The 27038-nt window shown below is 45.7% G+C and overlaps 1 protein-coding gene across 1 annotated transcript; it reads left to right on the top strand.

The window, feature by feature from the left end:
* Positions 1 to 3320: 3320 nt before the first annotated feature.
* LRAT (lecithin retinol acyltransferase) lies at positions 3321 to 25414 on the top strand. The gene is made up of 2 exons (XM_029612909.1): positions 3321 to 3889; positions 24400 to 25414. The coding sequence occupies exons 1-2, from the start codon at positions 3356 to 3358 to the stop codon at positions 24550 to 24552; spliced, it is 687 nt and encodes a 228-aa protein (XP_029468769.1). The 5' UTR covers positions 3321 to 3355; the 3' UTR covers positions 24553 to 25414.
* The last annotated feature ends 1624 nt before the right edge of the window (positions 25415 to 27038 follow it).

The raw sequence follows: 27038 nt of genomic DNA on the forward strand, positions 1-27038 counted from the left end.
AAGGAGAAGCGTACAAAACACTGGTTTAGGAATCCTCGGCAGGTCCTATTATCTCCAGTGTAGCGGGCGGGTGCTGGCAGCTGAGTCACAGATGAGGCTGCGTCCACAGCAGCCGAAGGACGAGTTTCACTGGCATCCATTCGGGCGGCCAGTTGCCCAACAGAACCGGCCAGGACATCCAGGTATTGCTGTTGCTGTTGTAGCTGCAGAGCCAACCCAGGAAGATCCTGGGGTCCTGGTACCTCGGCCGAGTCCATGGCCTTGCAATCTGTTGTGGATAAGCTGTTTTAGTGGACCCTTGGGCCGGCCTGCGGGAGACTGGAGAGAGATGGACTATAGTCTCTGCTAGAGGGCAGGCCGGGAGGCCGATACCAGGCAGGCGATGGACGGTGAGCTTCACCCAGGAAATGGGTGCTCCCCCGGGTGCCCATAGGAGCCCAGCCGCTTGGGACTTAGGGGATTCACCTTGGAAGCCGGAACTCCCCTGGGAGGAGCCCGTAGGAGCCAGGCCGCTGGGACTTAGGAGATCATGGAAGCTGGAGCTGAAGCAGGCGGGCAGGGATCTGGAGTCAGGCAGGAACTGAAGCAGGACAGGTACTGGATCCAAACTGGAACTGAAGCAGGACAGGTTACTTGAACCAAGCAGGAACTGAAGCAGGACAGGTACTGGAACCAAGCTGGAACTGAAGCAGGACAGGTTACTGGATCCAAGCTGGAAATGAAGTGGGACAAGTTACTGGAACCAACTGGAACTGAAGCAGGACAGGTACTGGAACCAAGCTGGAACGGAAGCAGGACAAGTTACTGGAACCAGGCAAGCACTGAAGCAGGACAGGTACTGGAACCAAGCTGGAACGGAAGCAGGACAAGTTACTGGAACCAGGCAAGCACTGAAGCAGGACAGGTACTGGAACCAAGCTGGAACGGAAGCAGGACAAGTTACTGGAACCAGGCAAGCACTGAAGCAGGACAGGTACTGGAACCAAGCTGGAACGGAAGCAGGACAAGTTACTGGAACCAGGCAAGCACTGAAGCAGGACGGGTACTGGAACCAAGCTGGAACGGAAGCAGGACAAGTTACTGGAACCAGGCAAGCACTGAAGCAGGACGGGTACTGGAACCAAGCTGGAACTGAAGCAGGACAAGTTACTGGAACCAGGCAAACACTGAAGCAGGACGGGTACTGGAACCAAGCTGGAACGGAAGCAGGACAAGTTACTGGAACCAGGCAAGCACTGAAGCAGGACGGGTACTGGAACCAAGCTGGAACTGAAGCAGGACAGGTACTGGAACCAAGCTGGAACTGAAGCGGGACAAGTTACTGGAACCAAGCTGGAACTGAAGCTGGACAGGTTACTTGAACCAAGCAGGAACTGAAGCAGGACAGGTACTGGAACCAAGCTGGAACGGAAGCAGGACAAGTTACTGGAACCAGGCAAGCACTGAAGCAGGACGGGTACTGGAACCAAGCTGGAACGGAAGCAGGACAAGTTACTGGAACCAGGCAAGCACTGAAGCAGGACGGGTACTGGAACCAAGCTGGAACGGAAGCAGGACAAGTTACTGGAACCAGGCAAGCACTGAAGCAGGACGGGTACTGGAACCAAGCTGGAACTGAAGCAGGACAGGTACTGGAACCAAGCTGGAACTGAAGCGGGACAAGTTACTGGAACCAAGCTGGAACTGAAGCTGGACAGGTTACTGGAACCAAGCAAAAGCAAAGGCAGGACTTGGACACAAAAGCGTAGCAAGTCTTAGGCAGGAACGGAGCTGCTAACGCAATAGCACGCTCCGGGGCTCGGAGCAACTGGGAACCGCAAGGAACCCTGGGCTCCACGCCAGCCTTACATAGGCCGCAGCATCTGATGTCAGGGGTAAGGCGGAGCCTTTAGTGGCAGGAAAAGGCCTTCATAAGCGCGGCTCCTGTGCGCGCATGCGCCTAAGGACACGGCGTCCAGGAAGGGTTTCTCGGCGGCGTCCTCCCCCCCACCCCCACCCCGTGGGGACGCCGTGAAACAGGCCGCAGGCTCTCGGAGACGGAACGGGACTAAGGAGGGTAAGGGCCAGGTCGCGACCGGGACCGTAACAACCAGCACAATCTTTATAGATCATTTACTAAACTAAGTTGTTGTGATTGTTATTTTGCTGGTCAGGTATTTTGGGGATATTTTTTGGATCAGTTTAACAGAAAAAAAAATAACAGAAAAAAAACCAACAGGAAAATTGTCGATCCCTCAAGAGTCCCCTATTCTAATCCACAAAAAAGAGGCAGGTTTTCAATGACTTTCTAAAGGTCACCAGACTTCTTTTTATTAATATACTAAAATGTATGTCACCTATCTGCATTATATGTATCTTACAGTTTGGTCTTGTTGCTTTGGTATTGACCAATGTCTATTTTTGTTATGTATTATCTCTATTAATAAAAAAGATTTACACAAAACAAAACCTTCAGGCAGTGTAGAAAATAAAAACACAGCACCGCTTGTGAACTTTTATTCCGTATCCTTGAAATTGCGAGTGTGAAAGAACGATTGTGCACCCTGGTCAGATGAGGCCCCCTCCAGATCATTTCAGCTTTGCCAGGTGGGATGGGATGGGATGGCACTGCCTTGATCCTTCCATCAAATAAAGGGGCAAGACTTCACTTGCACACACAGGGCTCGTGGTTAAGAGGTTTATTGCAATGAGCAAGGTTTGTCTTTAAAAGGGAGGGCAGCAGCAAGCTCCTGCATAGTACAGACGTGCAGTTGTCACTCTTTGTCAGTGGAATTTAGAATGAAATACCCAGCCTGTATTAGGCAAGAGCAATAACATTTACAGTTGATAAGCAGAATCATGCAAGTTGCAGGAGCAGTTTATTATCACAGGCAAAAAGGATCCTCTTATTTTCACTGCTGCTGTTTTGAGGGGAAAGGAGGGTCATCGCCAACGGACAAAGCTGGCTTTAATTACAGATGCTGTTTGCTGCTTCCATACTGGAGCACCTGGGTGAGTAGTACATGCACTTCCCACATGATTAATCCTGGGGGTTGGTGTAAAGTTAACGATGCACTTTGGTAAGTGTCTGCGAGAGTCTGTTCCCTGCGAGGCACTTTGTCCTTGAGGCGGCTCTGTGATGGCGTACAAAAGCGCTTCCACGGGATGCTAGTTTTATCTTTTGACAAGTTGGCTTCCGTGGCACTCCGAAGTTTCATTCCGACTCCGCTCTGCCAATAGCCGTTTTGCCTCTTCCCCTCTGATGTCACTGCCTTCCACCCTGCAGCTCCGTATAAAATGCCAGAATGTCAAGTGGCAGAGCAGACAGAGCTGCCGGAGGAGGAGCAGCAGCAGCAGCAGGCTGAAGGCGGGAAGGATGAAAAGCACAGTGCTGGAAGTGGTGTCCTTTCTCCTGGACAAAGTCTTCTTCCTTGCCAGCTTCAAACTGTTCAGTGTAACAGCAGAGGAAAACAAAGTGGCCGCCTCCTATGACGTGACTTGCTTTCGGAGGGGAGACCTGCTGGAGGTCCCCCGGACTCTCTTTGTTCACTTTGGCATCTATTTAGGGGACGACAGGGTCGCTCATATGATGCCAGACATCCTTCCTGTCCTGTCTGATGACAGGTCTCTGATTCAGAAAGTCGTGACAAACAAGCGGCTCATCCTGGGGGTGCTGACTAAAGTGGCCAGCATCAGGGTGGATACGGTGGAGGACTTTGCCTATGGAGGAAGCATTATAATAAACCACATGGACCACGGTTTCAGGAACAAACCACTTCCTAATGAAGAAGTGGCCCGGAGGGCTGAAAAGCTGGTGGGAGCCACACCCTACAGCCTTCTATGGAACAACTGTGAACATTTTGTGACTTACTGCAGATATGGAACCCCTGTGAGCTTTCAGACTGACAAGGTAAATCCAGAAAAGCCTTTTGCTGCAAAATGTAAAGTTCATACATTCAGCCTTTCATTGTTATATATGCCAGTGGACACATAACAGATGCAGGCTTAGGTTTTTATATTCCTTGTAATATCTTTGCAATATACTTTCTCTGTAATGCACATTTCTAATGTACCACAAAGATAGATATAGAGACATCAGGGTGGGCTGGACAAGAAGTGGTACAATAGCTGTGTAAGGCTGACTTAGTATTCTTTGCTTTAGCACACTTCCTGTAAGAATGTGTACAATAACTTGCATTTACAATATGTGGTGTGTTCCATTCCAGATTTATCTCACTATGGTTTACCATCGCAGCATTTCATAAAGAAACTTACAGCCACCTCTGGTGGATTCAGGTAGATTATCCTGAATACTTGTTACTGCATTACACGTGTTAAAGTGGAAAAATGTTACATCAGTCCACTTTTTATTTATTTACAAGCAATTTATTTACTTACAAGCAATTTAATGTTTAAAGACATTCCAGGGCTTCCCCCAATAAAATGTTGACTGGATATGACACTATGAGAACACAGGTGTGGAGAAGAATCCTTGCAACTCCCAAACCTTTAGCAACTGAGCAGCAAGACCTTGCTCAGAACCTCAGAGTTCCCCATAATTACCTTCCCAGAAATGCATCAAAAAGAGACAGCCTTCCCCTGCCAACCTTTCTCTGATAATTCAGCGTAGTTTGTTAGACACCGGTCCAGTTTCCACATGCACCAGTCACTTGCTGTATGAACTGAGCAATCCACTTAGCCTCTGTGCTCAGACTTAGCTCTTGGGGACAGGGACATTGCGACCATGTAAATAGTTTTGTACGGCTCTGTTTATCTAATGACATACATTGAAATGGTATTATTTCAATACGTCATTTGAAGGTTCTGAATCTAATTGATCCCTCTCCCCTTTACAGTGATAGTGGAATCCAAAGTAGATGTTTCTCTTCTGTAAGGGCCGGATTCAAGGATGAGGCACAGATTAGGTCAAATAAGGCACAAAAATCCTGCAAATCTGTTTTACTTGTAAAATTTTGAAATTGCATAGCCTTTTCTCCCCAGGCTTTTCATTTCTTTCTTTCTGACTCTGCAGTTTTCCTCCTGTTCCTCTGGGCTTCCATCTCAGTTAGAATCGCAGCTGGGAACTGGAACCATGAGCCTTCATTTATAACTACCCAATGATTTTTCCCCTGTGGTATATCACCCTCCCAATTTACATAGTCCAGATATTGCAGGACAGTCCTTGTTGGGGGTCCATGCACAAGAGCTGCTTCCAGAGCTCTGCAATCTGCCACTAGGTGTCACCGTTGTGCAATGACTAAGACTCCCTCTCCCCTTATGGGCTCTGAGTAGTATCCTCAGCCCTGGTCAGCCTGGGGAGCAGAAACACCTGATCCAGAAATCAAACCCAGGTCCCTCTGTGTATCATCAGGCTGGCTGGCTCTGGATTTAAATGTCTCCTAATTTCTAGAAAGGGAAAAATTCCAAAAGAAAAAAATGTGCAGGTAAAGGCTTATACAAAAAGCGCTGTAGCAATTTGTCCCTAAGAGATCACATTTAAGATTTGACCAAACGTTCCACAAGTTGCACAAGTTGTTACTTGTGCATCCTTCTTCTCCTGTGTTTTTTATTCTCTTCTAAAAATTACAGGATGTTAAAAAGCCCCTGGGTGTTACTCAGACTCAGGCAAGCAAAGTGACTTGAAGGATTTGAAAATGAGGAAGGAGGTGGGGAAGAAAGAAGAATTTAGTGTGAATCCTAAATCTGGCCCGTAATTTTTCCTGACCCTCAGGTTTGAATGGCATTATCTCAACACTCAGAATCTCCCAGGGGGCCGTCAAACTGGTCTGGAGGTGGGCTATTAGTACCAGGAGGGAGTTTTCTCCCTCTGATCAATTAGGACTCCTAGAAAATTGAAGCAGTAGCTGTAGCCGAGTTACAGGCTCAAACCAAGAACCCTACTGAAAAGAAAAATTAGGATTTGGGACACCAGACTGTGATATGTTGGTGCCATGTATCTGTGCAAGGCTGAAACCACCTGAATCAGTTCAGAGCAACACACGGGAAATGAATATATGTGAACCACAAAAGTTAAGGGTGAAAGCAGAATGTTTTAAATTGCAATCGCTCCTTTTTAAAATCATCCCAGAGCCCCACCAAAAAGTGGAATTCTCCCCTGTGTGGAATGACATGTTGCAGAGGCAGTTTTTGACAAGTGCTTGGTTTATTGTTAGCAAAAAAACCAAAACAAAAGGGAAAGATTTGTGGGAGGAGGTCTCAGAGATCCTACTGGGCAGCGGGAGGCACCTGCCTTGTTCCTGGTGGTGCTTCTTGGGGATCAGATAGAGCTGGGAAGTTTATTCCCAGATCCTCAGGGAACAAAGATGCTTCCCCTACTGATCCGAGCCACTTATTTCCAGTTACCGGGCTGAATTTCTCTCGCAAGTAATCAAGGCGACATCTATCACCCCTCGGCATCCTCTCTGGCAAAATAAACCAGAAAGAAAAACTTCAGAAGCAAAATATATATTTTCCCTCTTTGTTTCCTTTAAAGATGACTTGGTTCAAGTACGTAAAATTCCCACTCCACCATTTGCCCTCATGAGCTCTCTTCTCAATATTTCCCCTCTCTGTACTTGCTCACCTCTGCAGAATCTCATCACTAATTGTTTCCATCTCTTGCCCCTCTAGCACTTCAGGCCTCCTCTCCCATTCCCTTCTACACTTGTCTCTCATTTATCCCCTTTTTTCCTTGATCCCCGGGTGGGTGGGGTGCTCTCCTTTTATCGTTAGGTGTGTCTCTCTCCTCTCTGTCTCAATGATTTCCTGCACACTTAACTCCCACCGTCCAAGCTTCTACCTACAATATCTTGCACTACTTTCCCCCTACTTTATTTCTCCCATCCCAAACCTTTTTCCCTCTGCATCCTTGTTCCAAGACAGAGTACACTCACTGCACATGGATCAGCATGGATTTAAACAGGCTCAGCACCATAGACGGAAAGCGTATCTAAAAACACTTTTCATTGAAGCTGCCACACCAAAAAAGTGGGTTCTAAAATAATAGTACTTCTTAATATTGCCTTTACTGTTTTGTAGGGATAGGGCGGAGTGGTTGCCATGTGGGGATAGGGAGGGAGAAGGCTGCTGTTCTGCTCGGGTGATGAGGTGGGGGGGGGGGGGGGAGGACTGCCTCCTGATCTCCTGGGAGGTGGTGGATCTGGCACAAGGAAGGGTGCTGTACTACAGCTGTAGAGAGAAAGCAAATATTACTAGCGCAAGCACATTCTCCTCAGCCATTCCTTCCCGGAGTGTTCCGGAGTGTCCTCAGTGGCAGCAGTGACAAACCTTGACCAGGAGCGGCCGGCTCTCAGTCAGAGAATGGTCAAGTGGGAGACTCGCAACAACAGGCAGTTTAAATGTTCGGGGTAGCAGGTTTATTTTCAAGAAAGTTCACAGAAAAACAAAAGTAACACATCTCATGATTCGGCCCTGGGAGTCACAGAGCCTGCTATCTTTTGTCAGGTGCAGCTAGCAAAGAGTTCCAGCTTGCAGCTCCTTTTTTTTTGCACCCTGGAGGTTTACAGCCTTCAGTTCCTAGCACACCGCCTTTATACATAAATCAGCTCAATTCTGTTAGCAGTTTGGAAACAAAGTTAGCAAAGGTCACTTAACTTTAACAAGTACTGCCTGCAAGTCCTTAGCTTCCTGTGTGCACGTTCCAGCCATCAGAGATACCAGCAACAACACCCAACCATGCTCCAACATTTTCCCTCCCAGGTAGCCTTCCGGCTGTCTTTAAAACTTCTCCAAAAAGAACCTCGCACTGAACTTAAAGCCTGAAGGGGCTCCATTCCCTCCATCCTATCCTCGCGGACTCAAAAAGAACAGGAGTGAGGTGAGGATTCGGTGCAGGATACAACAATCTCTAGCATGGCATTCCGAGTTTCTCTTTGTAATTTAGCTACATCTGGGGCCAGGGCAGCATTATATTCCTTTTTTTTTGTACAGGAGGAAGAACATAGATGAGCTTTTGTTTTTAGAGATAAGTTGTCACTAGCCTGTCTATTTTCCCTATTGTAGTCTAATTTCAAGCAAATGATAATGCAGGAGACCTGAAGTAGTGGAGGCCCTGAAGGATGTTTTCACCGCTTCGGTTGCACTGCAAGCCTGAGGCTGAAGCCATCTATGCACTGGACAGTTGACTCTAGAACTCTGAACCTTCTAGATTAGGAAGAAAAAAAGAGGATGAAAAGGAGCTCCATAAACTGGAAAAACTAAACCACTTGCCAAACATCACCTGTGTAATTTGGAACATGCAGTTTGTTACTGCTATGGCGCGGCATGCTGTGGGTTGGGGTTCTCTGGGAACTGTGCAGCTCTGCCTTGGAGAAGGAAAAGAAGTTGTTCTCCTGAGAATGGCTAGAGAAGTTGGTAAAGCAGGTGGCAGATAGGCCACATCCTCTTGTGTGAGTGCCTATCACGAGAGGACAAAAGAGAATAAGTCAAGGGAAAAACATGGAAGGAACCTGACATGCTGAGATTCTTTACGTTGTTTAAAAGTGCAGCTGAGACTTAGTTTGGATCTGAATGTGAGCATATACAGAAAGTAGTACAAAAAGAGTTCAATGCGTATGTTAAGTTTTCCTGAAACTTAACATACGCACGTTCGCAACAGACATGTCCACCTTCACTATTTCCTGCCTGCCAATTTTTACTTAAGTTTGTGATGTAAGGATGGGCATTGTCATGTATGTTTACAATTAAGGTTGGGCTTTTTCATATTGCACTCAAATGTATCCTTCTTCATGAGATAGTTAAGGATTGTTCTCTGTTCTGATGTTTTTGGGAAGTTCGTTATAGTTCCCCTCGCCACAGTTACTTATATCCCATGTTCCTTGTATTGCCACCGAGCGAATTTGCAGTTTCATTGTAAACCGGTGTGATATGTATTTTATACAGGAACGTCGGTATAGAAAAGTAATAAATAAATAAATAGACGAGATGCTAATGTGAACAAAAATGTTAAGAAGTACCTACTGTACCTGAATGTAACTCACCTTGATTCACCAATAAATGGATGTGAGGTAAATCAAAATTAAAAAAAAAAAAAAGTATAGCAATGCTAGAGTGATTAAAAGTTTGTGAGACAGGAAAAACTGGCTTCCCCTGGTTGAATTTCAATACCTATAGGTTCTTCCTGATGCAGTGCACTGTGATGAATTACTCCAAGCATGTGAATTAGGACATTTGAAGAGAATGTCCTCCAGTAGTCCTGCATGGTGCCTACTTTTGTCCATCTTGTGTTATACCATTATTTTTGTTTGAGCTTCTACAGCTCCCTATAGGTATCTCTGATGCTGTTAGGTAACAGTATGGATTTATATAAGAACATACAAATTACCAAATAGGGTCAAACCAAAAGATTTATGCAGCCCAATGTCCTGTTTCCAATAGTTTTGGTACTTAAAGGAAGAGTATAAGACAGTGGTTCTCAACCTTTTTTCTATTGGGACGCACCTGGCAGATAACATTTATAGGCATGACATACTGAACCCTTGACCATCATAAGAACATAAGAAATTGCCATGCTGGGTCAGACCAAGGGTCCATCAAGTCCAGCATCCTGTTTCCAACAGAGGCCAAATCAGGCCAAAGAACCTGGCAATTACCCAAACACTAAGAAGATCCCATGCTACTGATGCAGTTAATAGCAGTGGCTATTCCCTAAGTAAACTTGATTAATAGCAGTTAATGGACTTCTCCTCCAAGAACTTATCCAAACCTTTTTTGAACCCAGCTATACTAACTGCACTAACCACATCCTCTGGCAACAAATTCCAGAGCTTAATTGTGCATTGAGTGAAAAAGAATTTTCTCTGATTAGTCTTAAATGTGCTACTTGCTAACTTCATGGAACGCCCCCTAATCCTTCTATTATTTGAAAGTGTAAATAACTGTTTCACATCTACTCGTTCAAGACCTCTCATGATCTTAAAGACCTCTATCATATCTCCCCTCAGCCATCTCTTCTCCAAGCTGAACAGCCCTAACCTCTTCAGTCTTTCCTCATAGGGGAGCTGTTCCATCCCTTTTATCATTTTGGATGCCCTTCTCTGCACCTTCTCCATCGCAACTATATCTTTTTTGAGATGCGGCGACCAGAGCTATACACAGTATTCAAGGTGTGGTCTCACCATGGAGCGATACAAAGGCATTATGACATTTTCTGTTTTATTAACCATTCCCTTCCTAATAATTCCTAACATTCTGTTTGCTTTTTTGACTGCTTCAGCAAACTGAGCCTATGATTTTAAAGTATTATCCACTATGATGCCTAGATATCTTTCCTGGTCGGTTGCTCCTAATATGGAACCTAACATCGTGTAACTACAGCAAGGGTTATTTTTCCCTATTATACAACACCTTGCACTTGTCCACATTAAATTTCATCTGTCATTTGGATGCCCAATCTTCCAGTCTAGCAAGGTCCTCCTGTAATGTATCACAATCTGCTTGTGATTTAACTATTCTGAACAATTTTGTATCATCACGTGATTAAATTTAAACACATAGTCTGCATCCACAGGAACCCGCCCCAGCCTCCCCCCCCCCCCCCCCCCAGTCCCCAAACAATGGATGCAGAGCAGAACTAGGATATTTCAAATAGAACTTGCCATATAAAAAAGATATTCTGATTCTAGTGCTGTCCCAGTAACAGAAACATAAACTCCCTTATTACCAAGCGCATTGTAAAATAGAAAACCTGAAAAAAAAAATCCACTCAGCCCGTGTAGCAAACTTTCCATACCACTGCAACACTAATTCTAAGAACTCAAACAGCAATAGCCCTACCTATGACAAGGCAGCATACAGCACCAATGCATGACCTATTGAGTGTGAGAAAACGCAACAAAGAAGATCGAAATAAATCCCTACCTACTAGTAAAATACTTCACCTCAGTCACAAATACAGATCCCAGCTTCACCAAATACAGAATAAAACACTACAAATTACAAGTGTGGAGACAAAAACTGGAATGGATACCCCCAAAAGCCTTTCTGCATGCAGTGCAAAACTAGAGAACTAGAAACAGAAATACATTTCCTCCTACACTATGCATAGTACAAAGATAGCAGAAATCCACACTCCCAAAATGGATATATTATGGCTCTTGCACCCTGTCACTCCCATGCCTCCATCATCCTTCACTTTTCTCAATTACTCCCTTTCAATCATCCGCTCACACTCATGTCCCTGCCTAGCTTTCCTGATCCCTCACATCCTCTTCCCTGTGCTTCCTATCTCCCCTGCTTCACTCTCCCTACCCCCTTCATCCCATTTCCCTCTCTGCCCAGCTATCTTTACCCCCCTTTATCCCATCCCTCTCTGCTCAACAGCCCCCACACTCCCCTCTCCCTTCCACTTTTATCTGCCCAGCATCTCCAACCTCCTTTCCCCACCCTCCACATGTGAAGAGATCATCAGCAGCATCAACTCCCAGACTCAGTAGGAGAAGATAAAGTTTGTGTCCCATCGGGGCTCAGAAAAGCAGGAGCTGGCAATGTCTTGCTCTGATCTGGGTGCAGGAGGAAACAGCCTCTCACTGGCCAGAAAGAAGAGAAGGAAGTGAGAGTCGCCTCCCATCAAGCCCAATGTAAGAGAAGTCAACCAACTCCCACCCGGGCTGATAAGGAGGCAGCCATCTGCTGGCCCTGCGCCACACCTCCCAGGACCTCATGAAACACCAGAGTGTCTCAACGCTCCTGTTGAGAACCACTGGTATGAAGAATGGGACATGTAGCATTGTCCATCTGCTGTCATACCCTTCAAGTTTCTACCAGTTATGGTTTAAGGATATATTAAACTGAAATGACACTCCTTACTATTATATTAAATAGCCTATGATTGATCTGTCTTCTATAAATCTGTCAGCTCCCATTTTGAAGCCAGTCATGCTGTTTGCCTCCACTACATCCTGTGGTAATGAGCTGCACAACTGTGAAGGCACTGACATGTGGAAGATCCAGCTTTAATTCCTTGGTCCAGCTTATGCTGCCGTGGTTTACTGGGGAGCATTCATAAATCTGGGTGACACCTACTGGCCACACACGGTACATGTGTACCAAGCTGTGGAAGAAGCCATGGGCTGTGCCCTCTGACCAACCACTGTCACTGCAATGGCTGGGCTAGGTAATGGTTGGAAGAGGGAGTGTTCTGAAATGGAAGGAGCCCCCCTATCCCCGCCCCCAGGAAGCTCATGGTATCATAACCCAGCACAGGCTTTTTCCACCCACGTTTAGATGAGGAAATATCAGATCTAGGTTTAGATACTTCACAACCTAACTTTGATGAATTTTCAGCCTATAACTTAGGAGCCAAAATATGGCTGAAATTTCACCAAATTTTAGGTGCCTAAGTCAGGTGCTCAGCTTCCTTGGAATCTGAGCCTCCACAGATTTTTTTGCATCCATGCTAGTATAGAAGTTGTTCCGTGCTGCTAATCATATCTCTTGCCCTTCTCTGTCACTTCTCTAGCAGTACCCATGTCCTTTTTTGAGGCGGATGGCAGAACCACAGGCAGTATTCACGGTGTTGGGTGCTGTATGATGGTACAACGGCATTTTTCTGTTTTGTGATGCTTAATGTTCCAGTCACTTCTCTGACTACCACCGCACTTTGAGCCATTGTTTTCAGAGGACTGTCTGCAATGGTACAATGACTTTCCCAAGTGGTAAATCAAACTAGAGTCCATTATGGGAAGTTTAGATCTATATTCCCTGCCGCTCTTAGGTATGTCAACGGTTGCTGCACTCCTTTCCCTCCCCCACAGTTTGTTCAGATAAGTTCGTGTGCAGCTGATGATCTAATGCAAGTGACTCACACAGGGCGGCTGCTCATGGGCTTTTGCCTTCTCTGGATTTTGGCAAATCCACCCCTTTTTGGCCCACTGATATTAGTGTACATCTGTCACTGTGGAACCCAGTTGGCAACTCATATTTCCCACTCTCTCTGAGATCAATTTAGTGGCCTTTCCCCATCATTTTTGTTTTGAATACCTGTAATAATTTTGTATTATCTTCAGGTTTTGCTGCTTCCCTCTTTACTTTTCTTGTATTGGGAATGGAGGCTGTATGTGTGGTTAGGGCTGGAGCTGGGAAGCTTGCATGCACTTAGGGCTAGGAACCGTTGATGGAACTGGGTAAACAAGGTGGTACAGGTGTAGCACAGAAACACAGGGTTTGACAGCAGATAAAAGACAGCCCAACCCATCTTGTTGGTCCACTATTCTTTCCTGTTACAATACTGCAGAGCTTTCTTGATTTCAGGCTTTACGTTCATTTCCCCTTTGCCCCATGCTTTCCTGAATTCCGTGAGTGTTCTTGCCACCACCAGCCCTAGTGCATCTATCACCTTTTGTGTGAAGGAATGTTTTGTTCTGTTAACCTTCAGTCCTTGAGCTTCTTGTGTTAGAATCTTCCACTGAAAAAAATGCTGATGCTTGCACATTATTAATACCTTTGAATGTTTCTGTCATATCCCCGTCTCTCCTATCCTCTATACATATTTAAATCTTTGAATCTTGTCCCATAGAGCTTATGTTGCAGACTCTGAGCCATTTCAATAGCTCTTTTCTGGACTGCTGAGCCAGTTTGGTCCAGTGTATGTGGGAACTGATTGTAGGGGGATGATGAAAAGGAGCCGCAGCTGCAGCCTGGGGGAGTCCCCTGCCACCGGGCCACAATAAAAGAAGGATGTGAAAAGTGGGAAGAGGAGGTCAGAAGGAGGAATGAAAAAGAAAAGGGAAAGGAAACTAGAGGGAGGAAGAGGAAGAACAGGAGCAAAGGGGAAAAAAAAGGAAAATGAGAAAACTGGATTGGAGGTAGAGTTGGAGGTACATTGTATGTACTTAGTACAGCTTGAGCTGCTACCGATAGGTTTTTAGTGACTCTCTTGAGGGTTGGCTGCTCAGATATAGTGGAGCCCCAGCTGTCTGGCTAATGAAAGGAGCTGCTGGTTCCAGTGCAGTCCAATGAGAGGAGTTGGTATTGCTGTGCTGCGGCCTAGCAGAACATTTGCCAACTAGGAAAAAGAAGCGAGAGCAGCAGGTTCCGTGTACCTGGCATAGGGACTGAGCTAGGGTGCACTCATAGACACCTCTCCCTTCCTGGCTTCCATGTCGAGGGTGGTGCACCTGAGCGCACACACACACAGGCTTGGCTGTGCACTGCATGCACCCACCCACTGCCAGACCTAATCGAACAAACTGTTCATCGTGTGGCATCAACCCCCTGACAGCTTCTGACCTGTCTATATTCTTCCAGAAGTATGACCTCCAGAACTGAGCCCAGTTCTCCAGGTGAGGGCTCACCAATAATTTGTACAGAGACGTTATCGCTTCCTTTCTTCTACTGGTTGTGCCCCTCCTTATGCATCCTGACACAAGCCACTGCATTATTATACCATTTTGCAGTCTTCAGTTCGTCAGATACGCTCATGCTGAGGTCTCTCCCCTACTTTGTGCTCATTAGTGCCTCACCCCCAACATGTGCTGCTTGCTTGAATATTTGCACCCCACCATACCTGTCTCTACATTTTAGGTAGTTGTGGAGGTCAGTAGAAGAGAATTGGGTGAATACAAATGGCCAGTTGTATGAATGGGAATAAAGAGAAGACAGAAAAACAGGACACAAATAGAATACATAATAAAGGATACAAAGAAAAAAGGAGGAGAGATGCTGCAGTGGAACAACTAATAAATGAATCGGAACACAACAAAGGTTGGAAAACTTTTAGACTTCTTGAGTTGACTGCTGTCTGTATGCAATGCTGTGTGTGCTTGATTGTACTCATAATTGTTATGCATGCAGTATATATTGGATGTTTTTGTTTTATGTTCATTGCTGTAGACCTTGTGATCCTTGAGTTAGGTACGGCCCCGTGAAAAGTATATGAAGCAGCTGGTTGCCCCTAGGGTTGGGGAAAACTGGTCATCTCTGCCTTAAGCTCATATGATAAGACTGCTGGTTTGATGCAGTGAAAGAAGTTTATTCTCCATGTGTTTTCTTTTCGTATTCTACAAAGCATCAGAAACAGTTGCCTCGTCTTATTTTTTTTTTTAAAGCTTTCTTTTCTACCTGCCACAATCATTGGTATAACTGTTTAATCAAGCATTGGGATCTTAGTATATCTTTTTTGTCAACTAATCAATTTGTTTGCCAAGTAGGGTTCATGGACTGAACCCTATTTTGTAAACAATGGCTGAAGAAGGACTGATTCCCTATCCAAATTAAAATAGGACTGAGACTGTGCTATCCAGAGTGGAGAAAAGGACAAGAAGGAGATGGTGGGAGAAGAATGAGAGGGAGAGATGAGAAAAAGAAGAGAGTGGAGAAGAGATGGATAAACCAGGACAGCAAATAGAACTTGGTGGTAATTCAGACGTGAGCCTCCTAAGGACTCATGTTCTGATGTGGTTATCAAAGCTCAGACATGGCTGCATAAGTGACACAGGGATGGAAGATTGGCTGGCTTATACTACTACTACTACTATAGAGAATAGCTGGGGCATGGTCACGTCGGAGACTTCCTTCCAGCTCTCAGGGTCAGCAAAGGATACCTATACCACCTGAACATGATGTCTGGGGAAGAAGGAGATTTAAAAACCCCCAAAAGGAATGCTTTCTAATACTAAGACATACAGTATTTACTTGTGTGTGGAATGTTATATGTCACAGTTTAAAAAAAACCCAAATAATCATTTGCAAAGAGCCAAAAACGCAACTTCTAATTGCTGTTTTGAGGGACTTCCAAAGAAACACAAGCAATTCTCTGTTTTTCTTTCTGCTGCTGTACAGACAGACTTATTTTTCAAACAGAATATATAGTGGGCACACTTGAATTAGCAATCTAGAATTTCTCATCAGTGAGGACCCTGCCAGGTTGTGCAGAGACAGTCTCCTAGAAGGCCTTTTTTGTCTGCATGTTGAATAGCCGACTAAGTGCTTTGGCTAGCTTAAATCTTGCCGGATGGAAAATTGTACAATTCTTATATCTTAGTTCTTCAAAGCCTCTTCCATGAGAAGTGGGTTGCTCGGCGCTGAGGTCAGCTGCAAGTGATCTCCAGAACTGTAGAGTCACTGCTGAGCCTTTGAGGAGAGGAGCTCCGAAAGCAAACACTGACTTGCTCTGATTCTCCCAAGTAACAAGGAGCATCCAGACTGTGTTTGGCGCAGGAACTGCAAGAATTTGCTTTTGACCAGGAGACCTTCTAAATAGTTCCATATTTCTTGCAATGAACCAGACCACAAATAATGACTTTGAACCACTTTCACAGTACAAAGCGACAGCAAAAAGGGATAAGAAGGCTGCGGGAAGCATGTATAACATCATGTCCACAAGGGCTGTCAACGTCACTCCAGGATAAACCTTAGTGTACCTAGCCTGAAGGAGTCGTACTTTCAGGAACAGCTGCTTAGCCTCTCTACACTGAAGAATAGACATGACAGAACAAGGAGAGAGTGCAGAAGAAAAAGCTAGAAACAGTTACACATATGAGCATACACTGACACAGCAAATCCAGTGTGCATAGAAAAGAAATACAAGGTAATAGTAGAACAAAAGGGGCTGCAGCAATTTCACACACAACCCTTGTACCTGCTATACATGCAACATTGACAGAGCTGCCAAATTACCCAGTTCTAGGAGGGATACTTTTTGGCCAGTCCTGCTTTTATTTATTCACATTTATATCTCACCAAAACTGAAGCTCTTGACGGCTTACATTTAAAAACATACATTGCAAAGCAATGGGGTATTTGTGGACCCTGATTCTACCCATTGAAACTAATGTTGCAGGTCCCATAATGCATCAGGATAGAGCTCTCAGAAATCCAGGACTAATCTAAAATCTCCCTGGAACTGCATAACTTGACAACTCTCCAGTGACCTGCACCCAAAACACAAAACTGAAACGATGACAAAGTAAAAACACGGGCACAAGTGCTGGGTATGCAGTGTGTTCAAGGCCAAAACGTGGCACATACAACTTCCTCCACTCTTAGCTCTTGCCCCGGCCCCACTAAATAGCACATACAACACCAGCATGCCAGATTGACACAAGCAGTATGTGAAAACACATTTTCAGTTATACAGAGAGAGAGAGAAGCGGCCGTGAATGAGAACGAGACACATGCAAAGGAATAGAGTCGCATGGTGGTCATAAATGATCTTCCAAGACCTCCAGGTCGTCACATCCCTTGGAACCCTTTTCCAATCACTGGGGCATGGGGGTGGAATGCACAAACTCTCCCTCTGGGTATCTAGGATCGATCCAAATGCTATGGAAATCACTGCACCAGCAACAGAAGTCTGCACTGCTGGTAGCTCAGAACTCCTATCAAGCTCTGTGTCTTGGAGAATAAAATCCCTTAATTACTCTGTAAAGAGAAAGGTGTGATCTTTCCATTTAAGGTGCCATTACTGTCCCTTTGTGATCAGGAGAGCTGTGACTCAATTAAGGGGAAGTTAGAACAGATGGGAACAGGGATTTAAGAAATGTTGTGGTAGATATTTGAATACCATGACAGTAGGGCACCATGTTTTGTATCTTCCTAAGGCACGTGGCTTTAGTTTTTCACTGAAAATCTGAGGTTTGCTCTCTGTATATTCGTGCTACCTCCCCCGCCCCACCCCATTCTTCCCTTCCGTCCCTGCTTGGGTCCTTTTAAATGAAACCAAGCAGGGATTGAAGTGTGGGAAGCATTTTAGTCCTGTTGCCCACATTTCACGTTGAGATCATATTGGGAGCATGCCCCATGTGCCTCCTCTGCTATATGCAGATATTGGTGATGTCATGAGGGTGACTTTGTATGCCCAAAAAGGGATAATGACCATATGGTAACAAAGCTGATAATGTATTACGTGCCAGAGAAAAGGCTGTCTTATCCCTACACAAAAGTGGTTTATTCAGCTTTTCTGAGATGCACAGGACCTCTTGGCAGCCTTTCCGAAATGTAGGATGCAAATAATTTTATTCATCCAAATTGACTACTTTTTTTTGGCTGTAAATATTTTGAAGTCCCATGTGGGAGTGAATCGAGCTCTAAGTGCTGTCCATATCTTTGAATATTTTTAGTCGTTAATAGTTTGCAATCATGTCTGTTTCTAATCATATCCTGCAAGAAAGTGACAGCCCTGCCTCTTGACTCTTCAATTCCTAACCTTGGTCTTTCGAACAAACAAATTGCAGGAAAGTACATGGACTATATCTGTCACGTGGAGACCTAGAAAAGCTCGTTCAGTTAGCACAGATTTGAAACCTGAGCAGTAATGTCATGGCCGAGACCTCAGCTCTGGCACTTACCTCTCCCAAACATTCAGTCCCCACATCCAGCTCAAAGACCATTGTGTAACTCTTCACAAGTTTCAAGCCTGTGCTTTTTCAACCATCTTTTTGCATGCTTGTATCCACAGAGTATTCAGAATACATCAGTATTCCAAATAGAAGTATTTAGCATGTCCATTTCAGAATACCCATTCCATTCCTATATGTTTGGTGTTTAATAAGGGAATACTGTAGGCATGCTTAAAGGGTATTTAACCCAGCCTCATGCTTGTTTTAAAAAGTATGGCATGATAGTTTTCTATTTAAGACTTGTTCAAAATGAGTAAAATATAGACTGTGCTGTACTGGCTAAATTTTCCATAGTGTATCTAACTGCAAAATTATGCATGTGATTTTACTCACTAAAATAATCCAGTTTTCAAACACATGGTACTTGAATAAATTGGGTTTGAATATCAAATTGTTGAGTAGCTAAATATCTGTGAACCCATTGCCAAATGGCATACAGTTATGCATGTAAATGGCACGCCGATTATGCACATATAGGGTAATTTTCAAAGGAAATGTAAATGCAACATACTATCATAGCAATTTTCAAAAGCCCATTTACCTGAGGTAAGGGCACTTAATGTTGGTTAAACCTATTGAAAATGTAATTGCATACTATATTGTACAATATGGGGTAGATTTTCAAACCGCGCGAATTGGCGTACTTTTGCTGGCGCATCAGGCGCCAGCAAAAGTACGCGGGATTTTAGTAGATACGCGCGTAGCTGCTAAAATCCTGGATCGGCGCGCGCAAGGCTATCGATTCTGTATAGCCGGCGCGCGCCGAGCCGCGCAGCCTACCCCCGTTCCCTCCGAGGCCGCTCCGAAATCGGAGCGGCCTTGGAGGGAACTTTCTTTTGCCCTCCCCTTACCTTCCCCTCCCTTCCCCTACCTAACCCACACGCCCAGCCCTGTCTAAACCCCCCCTTACCTTTGTCGGGGGATTTACGCCTCCCAGAGGGAGGCGTAAATCCCCGCGCACCAGCGGGACGCTAGCGCGCCGGGACGCGACCTGGGGGCGGGTACGGAGGGCGCGGCCACGCCCCCGGGCCAGCCCCCAAAACGCTGCCGACATGCCCCCAAAACGCAGCGCTGACCGGGCCCGCCCCCCGACACGCCCCCCTCGCCAAACCCCGGGACTTACGCGAGTCCCGGGGTCTGCGCGCGCCGGTAGGCCTATTGAACATAGGCGCACCGGCGCGCAGGGCCCTGCTCGCCTAAATCCGCCCGGATTTAGGCGGATTTAGGCGAGCAGGGCTCTGAAAATCCGCCCCTGTATGCTAGGGATGTGCAGCCAAAAAATTTTCATTTTGTCGTTGTTTCATTTTTTAATTTTTCCAATTTTTTAAAATGTTATTAATTTTTAGTGCGCACTAAGGTGAATTTTAAAAGGCATGCACGCACCAAAATTAGGATGCAGTGTACATGCATGTGCATACCTGATTTTAAAGGTGACTACATATGCATTATGCACTCAAATACTGATGCATGAACATGTCACGTCAAATCAAAAAGGGGCATGGTGTGGGTGGTGCCAAGCAATGTGTGTGTAAGTAGGTTGTGCCTGGGCATGCGCCCATGTCTTTTGCTGTGTAACTTTACTTCTGTTATTAAGAAGGTGTAAGTCGAAATGAAATTGTTTCCAGGCATCTCTGAGCTGGTTGAGGGTTTGGGGTTTACTGGGGGGATGCAAGCTAATGAAGCTGGAGGGGTTAAGAGGACTTATTAATTCATTAATTTATGTACATATTTTATATACCACTGATTCAAAAAAAATGGTTCAATACAGTTTACAAGAACATATCCATTTGGGAACAAGTGGTGATTCCCACAGGCCTGGAAGCAGAAATTCAGTCTGACTCTAGCTTTTCTTAAACAAATCTTTATTCACAGCTTCAGTCATATATACAACAGTAGAATGTTCAGACAGTATACTCTCTCTACTCATACGGGTAGATTTTCAAACAGCGCGATTTGGCGTACTTTTGTTGGCGCATCAGGCGCAAACAAAAGTACGCTGGATTTTAGTAGATACGCGCGTAGCCGCTAAAATCCTGGATTGGCGCACGCAAGGCTACCGATTTCGTATAGCTGGCGCGCGCCGAGCCGCGCAGCCTACCTCCATTCCCTCCGAGGCCGCTCCGAAATCGGAGCGGCCTCGGAGGGAACTTTCTTTTGCCCTCCCCTCACCTTCCCCTCCCTAACCCACCCCCCCGGCCCTGTCTAAACCCCCCCTTACCTTTGTCGGGGGATTTACACCTCCAGGAGGGAGACGTAAATCCCCGCGCGCCAGCGGGCCGCTAGCACGCCGGGATGCGACCTGGGGGCGGGTCCAGAGGGTGTGGCCACGCCCCCGGACCGCCCCGGGCCGTAACCACGCCCCCGGACCCGCCCCCAAAACGCTACGTCCCGCCCCGAAAACGCCGCGCGGATCGGGCCTGCCCCTGACACGCCCCCGACACGCCCCCCTCGGAAAACCCCGGGACTTACGCGAGTCCCGGGGCTCTGCGCGCGCCGGTAGGCCTATGTAAAATAGGCGCACCGGCTCGCAGAGCCCTGCTCGTGTAAATCCGGGCGGATTTACGCGAGCAGGGCTCTTAAAATCCGCCCCATAGTTTGTAGTGCTTTGTCTCATCGCAGTGTTTGGACAGTGTTATGTTACAGGAGCTGTCTTCCTCCTGGAGACCTAGGCCTGGTCATCCCCTCCTAGATCCCAGATTTTATTCCCCAGTCTCTGGTTACGCTTTCTGAGCCCCACTTGCCCCGTAGAATCCTGCCCATAGAGCATACTCTCCTTAAGGCATTTATATATTGGTCCAGGCATCTAGCCTGGTCCTGCACAGGTAAATAGGGGAACACTAAGAGCACTGCCTCACAAACCCCTCCCCTCATCTTAGACCCATTGGGCCAAACATCCCTATTCCTGCCTTGATCCCATCCAGAAGAGTTCAAGACCTCCCAGTCCCCTTCCTCTGGCTTCCCACTAGCTACTCCTGGGAACAGGGACCTCATGACGAGACATGCTCACCCCCAGCTCTTAGGGTTACCTTTGACTGTGTCACAGTCACCACCCAGTGTGCTGTTCGCACAGTGCACATCCCCAGTCTTATAAATGAATCCTTTGCTGGCTCCATGTTCGAATTCCACCCCAATTAAGCTTTATGGATAGACTAGGGAACCACAAATATTGGTTTCTCTATAACCAGCTGCGCCTGCTTCTTGGCATCTGGTATCTCTGATATAGAGCCTCTCCTAGGCTCCTCTGTATCCTCAATTGCTGGAGACTCCACAGTGCCTAACTCTGGGCTTTCTACAGTTTCCTCATCTGTAAACTCTGCAGCATCTCCCTCTCTCTGCAGTTTCCACCTCTTACCCTCTGGCCACTAGCCCATGCCAGTCGCTGGCTCCTATGCAGCTTTACTTGCTGGAGTCTCTGCAGCATCACTCTCTGGGCTCTCCATGGCATCTCTCACTTGCCTTTCTGTGCCCTTTCTCTCTGGGCTTCTCACAGGAATTGTCTCTCGACTTCCGGTAGTATTTGGGCACCCTACAGGGTCTTCCTCAGGACCACCTGTAGCACCATCCTCTGGCCAATCAGTGTTGCAGCTCACTGGTCACTCTATAGTGCCCCCTCCTGGGCACTATGTGTCGCCACTTCTTGACAAGGCCATGAGGCTCCCCTCCAAATAGAAGTTGACCATGGCCCAGTGTGCTTCCTAGTTCCATTTTTGCTCAGCCCAGGCCCACTGACTCCTTGCAAGGCTCTCTTTTAACCTTCAATCTCCCTCCTGGAGATTCTGGATCAGGGCTTGCCAGCTACCTTCAATCATGTTCTCAGACTGCTGCATTCTGGTGCTGCAGTACCCTGGCTACTCTACTCCAGGTTTTCTCATGGCTGCACACCTTTCTTGTAGAGTGGCTTGCTTGCTGGAAGAGGGCGCACCCTGTTTCATTCACCGGACTCACAGCCCTCTCTGGCATCTTTTTCAGGGCCACACTCTGTTCAGCACAGCCCTGTTACACCAGTATTCCTTCCTCTTTTCTTTTTTTCAAGGCAAAAAAAAGGTAGAAAAAAAAAAGCATGCATAACCAGCAATAACTAAATCACTTTTAATTCCCTATCTCCCTCCAACTGGGCTTCTCCTCTTAGCCCATACAAACCTACTACTTCCTGGCTGTTGCTGCAACCAGGCTCTCTCACAGTTTTCCTCTCTTCCTGAAACTTTAAACTTTGGTTTGTTTTTTTTTCTTCAGTGCAGCTTCTGAGCCATACCCTTTCACAAGCTACCATGCTCTGTGCACCCTTGTGCTCTGTACTTTGTTTTTGAGCCATGGGCCTCTGTGTTCTGTACTATTTTAAGAACCACAAGTCCTTTTCACAACACTTTCTTTACTCCAATAGACAATTTCTTGGAGGCTTTTTTTTTTTTTCTGTGCAAAGCTTTAGAAAAAAAATCCCATGCATGATGCCATAAGTGGGAATGAATGCGATTCCCACAGGCCTGGAAGCAGAAATTCAGTCTGACTCCAGCCTTTCTTAAAACATAATCTTTATTCACAGCTTCAATTATATATACAACAATAGACTGCTTTACTTTCAGACAGTGTACTCTCTCTACTCACAGTTTGTACTGCTTCGTCTCAGCTAAGTGTTTGGACAGTGTTAAATTACAGGAGCTGCCTTCCTCCCAGGGACCTAGGCCTGGCCTGGTTATCCCCAGCTGAATTCCAGCTTTTATTCTTCAGTCTCTGGTTACACCCTCTGAGCCCCACCTGCCCGCAGGATCCCGCCCATAAGAGCATACTCTCCTTAAGGCATTTGAGGTAGACCAGGCATCTAGGCTGGTCCTGCACAGGTAAATAGGGGAACACATGACATAAACATGACTTGACATGGGTATATAGTGGGCAAACTGGTGGACTAACTATTGAAACTGGTCATGACATGGACACGAGCCTGTTACAAAATTGCCCCACTTATGCAGTACAAACCTGACTTTTTGTGGCTGTGCATGCCCACTTGGAAAATTGGGCGCACACATAAATGCGTTTTGCCTATTTTTATAACATATGTGTGTATGTGCGCACATGTTATAAAATGGCTGTGTATCTGGGCATGCATCAATGCACACATGTATATCTGTGCCCAGTATTCATTTTACTTCCTTGGATGGTAACTTTCAAACAGGCACATGGGTGCACATATACGCATGTATATGTGCACCCATGTGCTTAAATGGCTTTTCAAAGTTACTATGTTAGTATGTTGTAGTTACATGTGTAACTCCTTTGAAAAGCGGTAATTTTCAAAGGGGTTACACGTGTGACTACCACATACTATCATAGCAATTTTCAAAAGCCATTTAAGCACTAAAAGTGCACTTACACATGAATTACCTATGGACAATTCAATGGCATAAATTGTAGCAATTTTCAAAAGCTCATTACATGGGTAAAGTGCATTTATACATGTAAAACCCAGTTTTATGCATTTAAATCCTTACGAAAATTACATCCTAAATTTTTTTTATTGTGCACTAACCTGAAATAGTACACACTAACTTTTAGTACACACTAATTGAAACGAAACCAAAAAACCTGCTGCATATCCTTAATATATGCTATTGAATTGTCAATAGATTTTACCCGCATTAAGTCCCCTTAACTTGGGTAAATGGTCTTTTGAAAGCTACTATGATAGTATGTTATATTTACATTTTCCTTTGAAGAAGTTCTTCATGTAAATTCAAAACAGACCACTGAAATGCATTCATTTAATGTAGCTAAATTTATACATTTTATGAGCTTCTGTGTATAATTTTAGGTAGCTGAAAATCTATTTAAATGTATACAGGTCAATGTCTGTAATTAACTATTTACTTTTATGTGTGTAAATCCCAACTAAGCTTTTGTAAATGCCCCCCCTGTAAGATTAGAATGTATTATTATTATTATTATAGGTAGTTTCAACTGACAGACTGCCTGGTGAAAAGAAGGAAATGTATTTGGGATAACTAATATCATGATAGTGCTGTAAGAATGTTTTAAAAGCTTAATAACTTTAATCATTTCCTTGTTTCTGCAGTTTTGTGAGATTGTGAAGATGGTGATCCGGGACCAGAGGAGCGTGCTTGCCTCAGCCCTGCTAGGTCTGGCGTCTGTTCTCTGCCTGGGTCTGGGACCCTCCACTACCCTCCCAAGTGTCCTCATTCCATTCACGCTGTGGATGGTCAGTTAACTACAGACTTCAAGAGGCCAAATGCACTGTACATAATATGTAAAATAATGTATTTATAAACTGTTCAGTTTGAGTTGTTTAGAGAAAGAATGTAGCATTTTAAATTAGGTAATATTTTAACCACACATTTATCCAAAGCACGATTTGTAATAAATAGCTTACTATGGGGCCTATGCACTTAAGAGTGTGCTATTTTGGGAGGTTACTGCAGGCAACCTCCAAAACTAGTGCATGCATTAGTGTCTACTTCAGTGAGATAATTATATGCAGAGCATGAGCAGGCTCAAAAGGCTGCATTAAAGTGGGCAATCAGCCTTTCAGCACTGCCATGCTCTCATTATATTGATTTTTTTATGTTCCTCTGCATTAACTGGCCCAAATTGAAAGGATTGTTTAGCCAAGGAGCACACCCTTTCCTGGCCCAGTCCCAGATAAATTTCGCCCTTCCATTGCAAGACACCACACCCCTTTCAGACCCCTGATGCAAGATGCAACTTTCCCCTCGATCCTTGACCCAAGATTCGCCCCAAACCCTCATTCTAAGAGTCAAACCCTCCTGCTTGACCACCAATGAAAAAGGAAACCTCTCTGCGCAGCACAAGTCTCCCCCTCCTCCCCCAGCTCCCTAACACCATGTTATGTATATATTTAGCATATACAAGCTTTACCATGCCCATAATTATACTGCAGAATGTGCTTTTTCTCCATGAGCCTCAGTAAATCTAATGCAGGTCCATATTCAGCCGCTTTGTGATTTGGCAATTTAGCTGGGTCAGTTTACCCTATGGGGTAGATCTTAAAAAAATACGCGATCGCGTACTTTTGTTCACGCACCAAGTACGCTGGATTTTATAAGATACGCGCATATCTTATAAAATCCGGGGTCAGCGCGCGCAAGGAGGTGCACATTTGTGCAACCTGCGCGCGCCGAGCCCAGCGTGCGCTGCCTGTTCCCTCCGAGGCCGCTCCAATTTCGGAGCGGCCTCGGAGGGAACTTTCCTTCGCCCTCCCCCCACCTTCCCCTCCCTTCCCCTACCTAACCCACCCCCCGGCCCTATCTAAACCCCCCCGCTCCGTGTTCCGGTCCCGGGGGCTGGTCCGGAGGCCTCGACCATGCCCCCGGGCCGGCGCCACGCCCCTGGGCCCGCCCCCGAAACGCTGCGTCGTATCGGGAACACCCCCGACACGCCCCCTCCCTGCCCCTTTTCCAAAGCCTCGGGACTTACGCGCGTCCCGGGGCTTTACGCGCGCCGGCGGCCTATGCAAAATAGGCGCGCGAGGACCCTGCGCGCGTAAATCCGGGAGGATTTACGCGCGCAGGCCTTTTAAAATCCGCCCCTATATGTTCAGCAGTGCAGCTGCGTGGCTGAATATATTTTCCTATGCTAAAGTTAGCCATCTAAGTTTAGCCGACTAACTTTAGGGTAGGTCTACTGGCTGATCAGAGTTAGCTGTATAGCTTATCCCGCTAACTCTACTCCTCTCCATTATGCCTGTTCCCGCCCACCACTTAGGGGATAAATACTTAGCCCAATAAGTATTTATTCGGCTAAGTTGCAGCCGCTGACCTCAACTAAATATTTCAAACACGCCACTTAGCTGGATAAGTCGGAATTTATCCAGCTAAGTGGCGCGGACTATGGACCTCATAGTTTTAGTACATACGGTAAATGTACTTATTGTGCATGTTAAAAATAACACACCTTAAGTTCATAGGTCTCCATACAAGCCTCAAAGCTAGACTTCCTGAAGATTTTTCCACAGCACCTTCCAGCACCTTCCAGCACCTTTCTCCTGCATAAGCAGGAGCTTCTTCATATCATACTCTTTTTTGTGCACATATTTGTATTGATGTAGGCATCAATTGTGTTATACATTTTCTTTCTTCTGACAATCCAAGCCTTCACCTATGCAACCCTTCTGAAAACTAAGAAGATTGAGAAAGATGGCCAACAGTGCCAAACATAATCGGAAACTGAAGACAAGTTAATGGACCCAGGAGCATCTGACAGGACTTTTGGTCCAGTTATTGGAAACTAAAACAATCCAAAACTATTTGAAAGATGTAATATATTTTCAGCGAGCAGTAAAACTACACTGTGTGCCACGTGGTTTGCGTTTGTGAGCACTGAACACGCTGGGTACTCTATTTCATGCGCTGTCAGTGGGGTGTCGCCTGCTGCACCTGACTTTGCTGTGGGCATGGATTTGGATGCTCATGTGGGCTTGAGTCTCCTCCAGTGCAATAATACCTTTGAGTAATGTAAACATCTTGTTGGTTCCAAGAGTTACACACAGTGGGGTTTCCAGTTACCCAGTGTTTAGGTATCAGCCCTAAGCTACTGAAGGGTTTTTTTCCCCCCTTTTAGGGCTGATTCACTATTAGAGTTGTGCATGTGTTTCAGATATTACACACGTACATTTTTTATGCACCTAAAATGGAAATTATTTGTGTAACTCTGAGTTTATGCATGTGACTCTGGGGT

The sequence above is a fragment of the Rhinatrema bivittatum genome, chromosome 1, assembly GCF_901001135.1.
Source record: "Rhinatrema bivittatum chromosome 1, aRhiBiv1.1, whole genome shotgun sequence".
NCBI lineage: Eukaryota > Metazoa > Chordata > Amphibia > Gymnophiona > Rhinatrematidae > Rhinatrema > Rhinatrema bivittatum.